The sequence below is a fragment of the Microsporum canis genome, genomic scaffold (genome assembly GCF_000151145.1).
Source record: "Microsporum canis CBS 113480 supercont1.2 genomic scaffold, whole genome shotgun sequence".
In the NCBI taxonomy this organism is placed as follows: domain Eukaryota; kingdom Fungi; phylum Ascomycota; class Eurotiomycetes; order Onygenales; family Arthrodermataceae; genus Microsporum; species Microsporum canis.
In genome coordinates, this window is record NW_003299168.1 from 3,379,880 (window position 1) to 3,390,683 (window position 10,804).

General features: G+C 49.3%; 4 protein-coding genes across 4 annotated transcripts in view; 3 read left to right on the plus strand and 1 right to left on the minus strand.

Moving 5' to 3' along the window:
• Positions 1–47: 47 nt before the first annotated feature.
• On the plus strand, positions 48–1,428 carry MCYG_02728 (conserved hypothetical protein; the record flags this gene model as incomplete). The annotated part of the gene is made up of 3 exons (XM_002849748.1): positions 48–71; positions 137–372; positions 435–1,428. 3 exons carry the CDS (start codon positions 48–50, stop codon positions 1,426–1,428), a joined length of 1,254 nt encoding a protein of 417 aa, XP_002849794.1.
• Positions 1,429–1,833: 405 nt separating this feature from the next.
• On the minus strand, positions 1,834–6,355 carry MCYG_02729 (swiss cheese; the record flags this gene model as incomplete). The annotated part of the gene is made up of 2 exons (XM_002849749.1): positions 1,834–6,046; positions 6,102–6,355. The coding sequence occupies 2 exons, from the start codon at positions 6,353–6,355 to the stop codon at positions 1,834–1,836; spliced, it is 4,467 nt and encodes a 1,488-aa protein (XP_002849795.1).
• An 804-nt stretch (positions 6,356–7,159) lies between these two features.
• On the plus strand, positions 7,160–8,618 carry MCYG_02730 (sarcosine oxidase; the record flags this gene model as incomplete). Its single annotated transcript, XM_002849750.1, has 3 exons — positions 7,160–8,015; positions 8,080–8,314; positions 8,372–8,618. The coding sequence occupies 3 exons, from the start codon at positions 7,160–7,162 to the stop codon at positions 8,616–8,618; spliced, it is 1,338 nt and encodes a 445-aa protein (XP_002849796.1).
• Positions 8,619–9,461: 843 nt separating this feature from the next.
• The window catches only part of MCYG_02731 (DUF323 domain-containing protein), a gene marked incomplete at both ends in the record, with an annotated part of 1,539 nt that continues 196 nt past the window's right edge, over positions 9,462–10,804 (plus strand). Inside the window, 4 exons of the mRNA XM_002849751.1 lie at positions 9,462–9,489; positions 9,722–9,768; positions 9,836–10,131; positions 10,187–10,800. Of these exons, the coding sequence (XP_002849797.1) occupies positions 9,462–9,489; positions 9,722–9,768; positions 9,836–10,131; positions 10,187–10,800 (985 nt within the window). The remainder of the gene's footprint in view (positions 9,490–9,721; positions 9,769–9,835; positions 10,132–10,186; positions 10,801–10,804) is intronic.

Below are 10,804 nucleotides of genomic sequence, written 5' to 3' on the forward strand. Positions count from 1 at the left end.
GTGCATGAAATGCTGATATGAAGAAGCACTCCTTATACTGAATTACCATGGTGTCCTTCTGGCCATGGAGAGTAAGCTTGTCCCTTGATACATTCGCCCCCTGATGTGCAGCAACGAGCTAACGGAATGTTAATAGGGGGCGGATAACTCTCCAGCGTCCTTTGAGAAGACACTCGCGGGTCTGTCTGAAAAGATCGCACAGTCGAACGGTAGCTTGGAACTCTACAGACAACGTGCTCGTCGATTTAAGGCCCTTTGGTCACTATATACCACCTTTGCATACATATTGTATGCACTCATTGCGGTACTGGTGCTTGGTTGGGAGCAGTGGGGTCCGGTAGAGTACACAGCTCTATCAGGTAGCCCAGTAGTGTATGTTACTTTATCACCTTTCTTTCTCCTAGTGTACATGCCTGATATATTATTTTTTGTAGAATATATACAGTCCGGAGGATAGGCGCAGCCTTCTACCAGTATCGTATCACCAAAACCCAGAAATACCTTGAAGAACTGCAGAAGCAACGTGATGGAACTATTGAAAAGCTGAAAGAGGCCACAAAATATAATTCCACATTGCAGCTACTCGAAAAATATGGTGCACAGCCTCCCAAATCTCTACCCGCCCAGGAGGACGTTGATGACATGGAAGGGGGGAATCGACATGGAGGCACGAAACGCAAAGTCCCCCGTTCTCGAGCTTCCCTCCCGTTCCCCGGAGCAACAACTAGAATGACCCCGCCGCCCACAGCTAATATCCCACGAGCACCATTCGGGGGTTCTCTACCTTCCAGTCCAATGAACCAGGGCCAAAACCGGCAACCAGCTGGTATTTCATCAAGCCCACCAAGCCCTTCTGGATTACATGTTGCCCAGAGTCAACAGCGGCAACCACATGATGAGCCTGGTTTTCACCCCAGTGCCTTTCCAATTACCCAGCATATTGAACCCCGCCAGCCCCAGTGGTATGACCGGATACTTGACGTTCTCCTTGGTGAGGACGAAACGCTCCCTAAGAACCGGCTGGCGCTAATATGTGTTCACTGTCGCCTGGTCAACGGACAGGCTGCACCTGGTATACACACCCTGGAAGAGGTCGGGCGATGGCGCTGTGTTGGGTGTGGGGGTTGGAACGGCGAGGAGAATAAGGCAACTACGCACGATGAAGGGCTGCTGAAAACCCACAGCCGTAGCCGGAGTAGAAGCGTGCCTCGCGCACCACCACAACCGGTGGTGGTGGTAGAGCCCTCAACCCCGACAGACGTGGATGGCGCAGGGCAGAATACTATGGTTCGTAAAGGTAGTATCGGCAGTGAGGCACACGAGGAGGGAAAATTGTCGGCAGATGAGGACGTGGAATGGAGCAGTGACGCAGAGCTCGAAGCATCACAAAAAGATTCATCAGATATTAAAGACGAGCAATCTAGCTGATTTATGATGTGCTCTCCGGAAAAAAAAAAAAAAAATAAATAAAAAAATAAAAACATTATTACTGGCATGGAGGTCGGAGTTTTGCTGGAATATCTTTTTGAACTACTGTATATACTAACCAATTACCCTTGCCGTCGAATAGTTTCTGCTGAAACCCCATAACTACTGTTGCGCTATACGCACTAAAGAGATGATAGAGAGTCAATGGCGTAGTGTTTTCTTAATGCTAAGGTGCACACATGGTAATAAGTTTGAAGCTAATAGGGGGTATCTTGACAGGTGCATGAAGGTATTAAAAAAAAAAAAAAGACCACCGTCTTGACTATATAGAAAGGACAGAAATTAGAGACCTTTCAGGTATGAAGATATCTCTAGACCTCCGGTGTCTCTGCCGTCTTCATAATTTTAGATGCTCGCTCGTCTTGGTGCCATGGTTCTTCGCATATTTTTCTTCTCTTCGGTCTCCTCTGGCATCGGCAGTGCCCCTTCTTTCCTAAGTTTTTCTAGGAATTCTTTTCCATACTGGTAACCGACTTGGTAGATTTCGTCAAACTTGCCAAACTCCAGTGTCCCGTACCCGTCAATTGGCGGACGCATATACAGACATCCAGGGGTATTTTTTGCACGTTCAAGTGCGTCTACTGACGACACGTAGGCAAGTCGTGCTTGGATCTCAGATAACGTGGGTGGATTAGGAACGCTCGTGAATGGATTCCACCGGTTGAGTAGCGTCCAAAATCCAGAGAGCGAATCACCGTATGCTTGTGGTGTGTTGTCATCGATAGCTCCCACATCAACGGCAAATATAACGTCTGCACCTAGTGATTTCATACGTGCAACAGTCAAATTGTCAACGTATCCGCCATCAAGAAGCAGGCTACCTTCATCACAGAGTGGTGGAAGAAGGCCTGCCAGCGACATGGATGCACGTACGTATCGCCATACATAGCCTGATGAATGATAATCTAGTCGAGACTGGCTGATATTTGTTGTGTTGCAGTAGAACTCAAGCCACGAATCTTCAATTTGGCTATCGGTAAAGGCCTTGAAAAGCCCACGGTTGAATTCATGGCCCGTTGTATACGAGACAGATGGGTATGTAAGATCGAGAGCAAACCGCCAGATGCTGCCCATCTTGGCTGCAAATTTCTTTGCTCGGCCATACATTGGCACCACATCTGCATCGCGCGCGTAAAGGGCACCAATAAATGCACCAATTGATGTGCCACCTACAATATCAATGGGAATACCGGCTTCCTCGAGAGCTGTAATTACACCTATATGGGCAATTCCGCGAGCTCCACCGCCTCCAAGGACTAGACCAACCGATTTGCCGCACAGTCTACGCGCTAGGCGATGGAAGTCACCCTTAAATGGCGTCGTTGCAGAATATAAGGGCTCCTGGCGGATTCTTCGCGACGTGTACTTTTGTATTTCAGCTTGGATGACCTGCACACGCTGCTTGAGCACTGTGCCAAATTTTTTAATTTGTGGTAAGGCAGGTTCCGGGGTCGCCCGGTATGTCATTTGAATATGATGGTGGCCACCGTTAATCCACATGCGATTCTTGAGCCACTGTCTTGTGAGGCCCGGTGGTGAATATCGTTCTGCATGTAGTAGGACCAATTCTTTTCTAGCTGTCGTCTTCATTCCCAGGAGAAAGCGTTCATATTCGCCGATACTGGGTGAGCCTCCTGCAACGCCTACTAAGAGGATACAGTCAGCCTGGCTGATACAGGTCTGCGTCCAAGGTGCATTGACGCTGGTATCAGCAACATATATAAGCATGCCATAGCGTTCCTCGAGATCAGCAAGGTACTGCGAAAGTTTTAGCTTGCCCATACGGTTAAATGCGTGGCGCCCTAGGTGGTTAAAAATATCCGCTTGGTGTAGTGAGGCGACGCCGTCTGGGACCCCTATCTGATTAAATGCACTGAGCAGACGGCTTCCAAATTCGACTACGGGTATTCCAGATGTGACAGGGAGGATGGCAACAGTCCTTAGATTTAGCGTTGATGTAAGGCTGTTTACATCATCATGCGCCATTTCACCCCCTATTTCGAGTAGTTTGGTGTTGACAAGATGCTTCATGCGCTGGGCAATCAATTTCGATATTTGTATCGTTATTCCCGGATGTTCTTGTGCAAGGCTATTGAAAAGCGAGCGGGGAAATTTGGCTAATTCTGTATCGCGAATGGCATGTAGGGTAGCAGGTCGAGTAGTTTCTGTCATCACTTCGAGCTCGCCTACGCTTTCGCCTTGTCCATGCTCGCCAACAGCGCTTACTTTGCCGTCACCAGACTCTAGGACTGATCGCAGACGCCCGTTTAAAACAATGTATATTGAGTCGCTCTCATCGCCCTGGTGGTATATTACCTGGCCTGCGCTTACCTGTACCCATTCTAATGCGAAGTCAATGTGAAGGAGTAGGCGAGGTAAAACGTTGGTTAACCGCTTTGCCATTGAGAGAAGGACGAGAGGGTACCGATCTGCAATTCTTTCCAGGCATATCCGAGGTAAAAAGCCGACATACACGTCCGTCTTCGCTGTTACATCTGTAAAAGATCGATACGAAGTTATTGAGCCAATGTATCCTTCTAAATCACCCGGCTTGACCATATACAAGGACCGACGGGAGGTCTTCTTCCGCTGTGTTTGTGTAGACAGGTTGCCTTGTGAGGCGCCCGACGGTCGTCTAAGCGGCAATAATGGTTCGTTGGAATGGATACCACCCTTGGATGAACCGATTAAGTCCTCGCCTTTATCATTCACCGGGATACCGACATCTAAGAACCCGTCAATAACATAGTATAGGCCTGGGTTCCGCTCTCCTTGCTCTACTAAAACCGATCCCTTGGGAAAGTAGACTATCTCAATCTCGTCACTCAATTCGGCTTTCAGGTTGGCAATTGGTGGCGTCCCACCTGCGCTTGTAACGGAGATACTCATCTGGGATTCGGAGTCACCGTCCCCAAACGCCTCATAAGGGTCTATATAGCCAAATGCATTGTTAAATACAGCTTTTTGTTTCCGTGAGTCGTATGAGACTAGATGCGGGGACGCATCAGCGGAGCCAAAGCCTTTAGGAAGTGGAAGGGCTTCTCGGGTGGTAGCTGTTAGCCCCAAGGCTTTTACCATGCAGTCGAGTATCGATTCACGGAAGATGCTATCTTCATTGACATGAGAAATGGCTGGAGAGTTAAATAGAGGTTTTCCTGGGGAGCTGGAATCAGGAGAAGCATGCATCGGAGACCTCAGCCCTGGGTTAGAGACATGGAATGTGCTTCGTGCGGCGAGCCGGCGCTCGTTGCCAAATCGTGGGCCAAACCGGGATAGCTGTATGGTGGAAAGCAGATCTCCCGGACTGACACCGGCTGCCTCCCTATCCAGCGCAGGAGGGCTAGGCGAAGCATTCTGATCTTGTGTAGCGGAAGCTTTGGCATTTAGTGATGCATCCTTCCGCAAAAAACTACTAGATCTCCGCCTGTTACGGACGCCCGGGTTATGCAGGGCAATTCCCTTTGTCCCTTCCTCAGGGCCAAGCCGCTGTACAGCTCTCTGGAACTTCTGCTTGAGCCTATCTAATGGGGCACCACGCAGGTCATTAGGTAAATCAAACGAAGTAAACTTGTTCATCTTTTTCTCTATACTCAAGACGTCGGTTGTGAGGCCGAGATATGAATGCGCTGTAGCAAAAGTCACACGCTGCAGTCTGGTCAGGATGACTTGTATGATATGAGCCGTTGCGCGGGGATACAGTCGAGTAAGACGGCGGAATGCACTGGCGGGGATGATAGCAATGGTAGTGTCTACCACAGCGCGAGCGACAATATCCGGATGGATAGAGTTGGTTCTTAGTCGCTTTGGAACACGTCGATCCTGCGCGGAGGAGGTAGGCGGGGTATGAGCAGTAGAGAAATGAGGGGATGGCGTGGCGTCATCCAGTGCCAGGGGCGGGACAGTAGGGAGGCGTCCGCCATTGGATTGGAGGGATATATCGCGGTGGTGGTGACGGTCGTTGTAAGAAGAGCGAGGACTGTTGGTGAAGGGCGTTGGGCTCACAGGACTGGATGAGCTGGGCTCTACTCCTTCCTGGTAGCGAAGTTTCACATCTTCGCTAAATAGGGACAATATGGAAAAGAGGGAGGACATGGAGGCGCCGTTCTTCACTTCGGTAAGCAACCGATATCCCTGGTGGTTCCGATGACGTTGATCGTCCTCCTCCCCCATTGACTCTTCCACAGAGCTATCTCCATCTTTATCACGCTCCCTGGCTGACTTGACGAATATTTGCACAAGACCGTCAACCACGAGGCAGAACCCTTTCTCCTCTTCCAGCAAAAGGGTCTCGCCTGCAATGAGCTTCCGTGTCTGCATTGTGCGGGTCAGTTCGTGGAAGACCGGCCGTTCCAGGTAGCCAAAGACCTTGATAGCGCTTAGGAATTCATCCAGGTAATTGGCAAGCCCCGGTTTTGAATCTCCCTCCTGGGTATCCGGAAAGAGGTCGATCTGGGCTTCTTGCCGCTTGGGCTCGGGAGGAAGGTGAGCGTACATGTTCAGGAAGCGGTAGCGGATAAACCAGCTGATGGTCGACACCAAGAACAGGGTTATTACTAGTCTAGTCAAATATTAGCTATCGTGTCATTCTATAACGGGAGAAAGGCCGTACATACAGGGTGGTGAAATTCATCGTAAAGGTCAAGCTCATGGAGAAGAGCGTAAACAGGGCGGTCGGGACGGTGATGGTGGTGAAGGTGATGACCGAGTAGAGCAGGCCGGGCAGGACCTGGACGAAGAAGAGGAACACTGTGCCTGCAAAGTCGGCCATCGTGTATTGAAAGCGAGCGGGATGTTGCGGACAGGAGGGGGAGCATGAGGACGTGAATTGCTCGAGCTCGAGCTTGCGGGGCGAGGCCGCGGTAGCCATGGCAAAGTCCGGTATCTACTATGTAAGCCCGTAGACGGGAAAAAGGCGCGATTGGCGCGGCACTCTCTGTCGCTCTCGCAGACTCTCCCCCTTCACTTAGTTATATTGTGTCTTCTCCTGTCTGCACGACAGCTGCAAGAACGTGGGTGGATCGCCTAAGTCAAGCTATTAGTAAGAAGAGACAATAACTAACGGTTAACTACCTGCGGACGAGAGGGTGCCAACCTTGTACCTACATAGCATCCTTGCCTCCAAACACCCTTGGAGCCGCCATCGACAACCAAACCATCCAGGAGAACAGCCGCAAGCACTGCTGGACCGTCGTGGTGAGCGGCGCGAGACGTTTGAAACCATCACAAGGAAGAACGAAAGAAGAAAAAAGAAGTCAACGAGGATCAGATAAGGTTGGATTCCCGGTTATGCTTATATAAGCTCAGCGCCTACGTCATCGAACGGAAGACATCAAGCGACCATGTACACACTATGTAGTATCTACATAGTACCCGGCAGGTGTGTACGGAGTGTACGGAGTATATGCACTGTGGTTCAACATCGATTGGCGTGCATGGAAACAAGGCGATAACTCCATATGCAAGGGCTTGTGTGATGAGGGAACCAGTAGGATTGGGCAGCCGGGCAGTTGGGCAACTGGGCGTCTATCCCCCTGCTGTCTCATCGCAGGCGGTTTAAAAAAAAAAGGCTGCCTGCCTACGATGAGAAAACTCTGCCTTTGTGTTTGGTTGTCCTTGGGCTCGACCTTGGTTTTTGGCGCCTGTTTACTCGAGCGATAGCTAACCCACCACCATGGATTCGGTGCCTAATCGGAAGCCATCGCCTACCACGCCTGGCTCCAGCTCATACTTGATTATTGGTGCTGGCTGCTTTGGAGCATCGGCCGCACTGCAACTTGCCCGCTCTGATCCTGCATCAGCTTCTCATATCACTCTAATCGACCGCACTCCTTACCCTTGCCCGTCGGCAGCCGCCCATGATCTAAACAAGATCATTCGCGCAGAATATACGGATCCATTCTATATGCGCCTTGCACTCGAGGCCATGGATGTGTGGAAGTCTGATCCTGTCTTTAGCCCGTATTTTCACCAGGTGGGCATGCTGTTCCCCACAACACATGAACAGGTGAATAGGATTGTGGGAAATTATACCAGTATAGCTTCTGAAAGAGGCAGTCCAATGACTTCTACTCCAGTTGAAATTATTGAGCCTGAGACGGCCAAAGGTCGGTTTGGTGGTATTTTCCGCGATGCATGCTGGGACGGAGTGGAGACGTGTTTGTTCAATGCAGAGGCTGGATGGGGGGATGCAGAGAGTGCGTTGCAAAATGTGATCAAGTCCGCCGTCTTGTTGGGTGTTACATATGTCCCGCTTGCTGTTGAGAGACTACTATTTGATGAGACTGGAGGCTGTATCGGCGCAAGAACTGTTACAGATCTGGATTTGCATGCACAGCATGTTATCCTCTGTACCGGAGCGAGCACTGCCAGCTTACTGGCCAATAGTGCTCCAGACAGATCAAACTTGCAAATTGGCGACAGAATTGTTGCTGCTGCAGCAATTATGGGTGCCTACCGCGTTCCAACAGATCAGATGCGCAAGTTTGAATCTGCTCCAATTGTTGTGAATCCTGTTGGAGATACCCCTGGTTTGTCCTGTCCAAAATTCCATGGCGATGATACATCATTTATCTGATTTTTAATCCATCATAGGAGAGAGCATCCCCCCTAGTAGTGCTGGGCTACTCAAATGCACCCACGAACTAAGTTTTACCAACATGGTTCATCATGACCGTCTACATCGGCAAATTTCTACTCCGCCAGAGGATCCGCTCTACAGCACCTGGACTCATGATGTTCCATCGCAGCTGAAAAACGAGGTCCAAAGTGTCAAAAATATGCTTTATGGGCAACATGTGGGCAACCTAATTCCAGAATTCTATAGGATGTGTTGGTAGGTCCGTCTCTTTCTCCGCACGACGAGTGAAAATCTAACCGTCAGCAGGGATGCTGTGACGCCAAATCAAGATTTTATTATCTGTGCCCATCCACATTCTGAGCGTCTTTATATTGTAAGTGGAGGTTCGTTCCATGGATGGAAATTTATGGCCAATATTGGACGTTACGTCGAGAAAATGGTCAAGGGAGAACTGGACCCGGAATCTTCTCAGCGATGGGCATGGGACAGGAGTAACGAGGGGGGAGCATGCGCCGTCTATCTCCCTTCAAGAGACTTACAGGACATCTCATAGGCCTTGCCTTAAATGATAGAAACCGTTCTTGGTTCTAGATTCTCGTCAAGGTCATCAGTAATTGGATTTCAGCGGCGTAAAGTTTAAAGGCTCAAAAATGCTCGGAAAATGAGTCAAATTTACATCTGGCCTCGATATGAAGATTGGTGCCTTGTTCCTGAACTTTCTAGAGATGGGGTAGTTCTCATTATGCATGAATATACTATATATACATCACCTCATAGGTAAGCACAAGCCACTATTCTTATGTTTTTGCTTTGCCTTGTTTGAAAAAAAAATTTCCTCCTTGTCAGGCGCTTCCTCCGTAAATATTACGTACATATATCCATGTCGGCCCGTGTCCGGTAGTACGATCTGACTACTAGGTAGACGGCGGATGACATGCATATTGGATTTCCCAGAGATAGGACGATTATTATGTGCACCTTTCACCGCCTGAAAGTCACGAACTTCAGTAACTGCTTGTGGGACGCCTGGTGCTCCAGGGGCTGAGTCTCTCCGTCAAAGCCTACCTTCGCTAAATCACACTGGCTCTTCAAAATACGGACGTCAGCATAAGAGGGCAACTGATGAGTGATATAAGTTGCTATGCGATGTAGGCTACCTCTCGCCTCGCAGCATTGGCCTCTGTCAAACGCCTGAAGCCTTAGTATATCCCCCAATCGTGGCTCAAGGCAGCAAAGGCTCCGACAATGAGCTCCGTTCAGCCACAGCATCACCTTTTTCTGCGCAAAAATATTTGGGCAATTTACTAAATCCTTAGGGACAGACGAGAAAATAACACTCAATCGTTTTTTTCACCTCCTCCGTCTTACTCCCCTAATCCTGCCAAAGGCTTCCACCATGGCCATCTGGGGTTTTATGCCTCGTGGTAAGGCCACTAGCTTGCGCCATGACTCCATCGCTCGATAAACAGCCGCCTCAATATAGAGCAGCAGGATATAAAAGGAGGTGTAGGGCTACTTCTTTTTGTCGATGTAATATGATCATTGTACTCCTCACCATTTGCATTAAATCCATTCATATCCAGCCAATATCTACAGATATAACTTTGGTAGAGCCTTAAAGAGACTCAAGTCATAACCCACGCAGTTATTTGAAAGGGGACCAGACTGTGATCGAAAATATGCCTTCGTTTTTCCCTCTTCAGGTTAGAAATATTACTGTTTGTTTAGCCCCTCTCAATTATCCAGTCTAATTAGATATGTACGTTTTAGGACACCCGCACGATGATGTGTCTGCCAGGAACCGTCATCGACATTGGAGGCGGCCGATTAGAACTCTCGCTCAAGGAGTTAACGGAATACCAATTCCTAGGTTTCAATGGTGGTAATCCCCGCGACTTGCCAACCGGACTTTTCTATAATACCAAGGGATTGAAGATTTGGGGGGACATCACCCGTTTACCCGAATATCGACAAACTCAGGACGAAATAGACCTTTTGAATTTGTTCAAAAGCCAGATAGCAGATTGGGTAGTAGATGGATGCACCATCATCGACATGGGTAGTGGGTATGTTGTCATAGATGACGCTCCAGTGAATAGCGCTGATTTTTCATTGTCGCAGGGATACTCGGAAGGTGTTGCCTCTCCTAGCCTATCTTGAGCGCCTTCGGGTAGAAGTTCAATACTTCGCCCTTGACCTTTCCAAGCAGGCACTGGAACGAACAATGGAGCGGCTCATCCCCGAGTTTCAATATGTACAATGCTTCGGCCTGTGGGGTGCATTTAGCGATGGCCTAAACTGGCTAAGGGCTATCAAGTCCCCCAAGCTCATCCTTTCTCTAGGGTCAATGTTCGGAAATGATGAGTTCTCCCTTGCAGTCTCAAGGCTAGAGGAGTGGAAACAGGTTATGGGCCCCAATGACCTGATGCTCCTGGGTCTGGATGCCTGCGGATACCTGCCGGAGCTTTGGAATTCGTACCACGACCAGAAGAGGGTATGGGAAAGCTTCATACGAAACGGGCTAGAGTATTCAAACGAGGTTTTGGGGATCAACTGGTATAGGGGAGAGGACTGGGAGGTCACTGGTCGTATTGACAGCTCACCAGACATTGTCCACCGGTTTTCTATCATTGCTAGGAGAGACGTCCACTGCCCCTCTCTTGACCTGTACTTTTCAGCCGGCGAGCGTGTCGACTTCTTCGAGGCATGGAAATACGGGCCAGAGAGAATGGAAAGTCA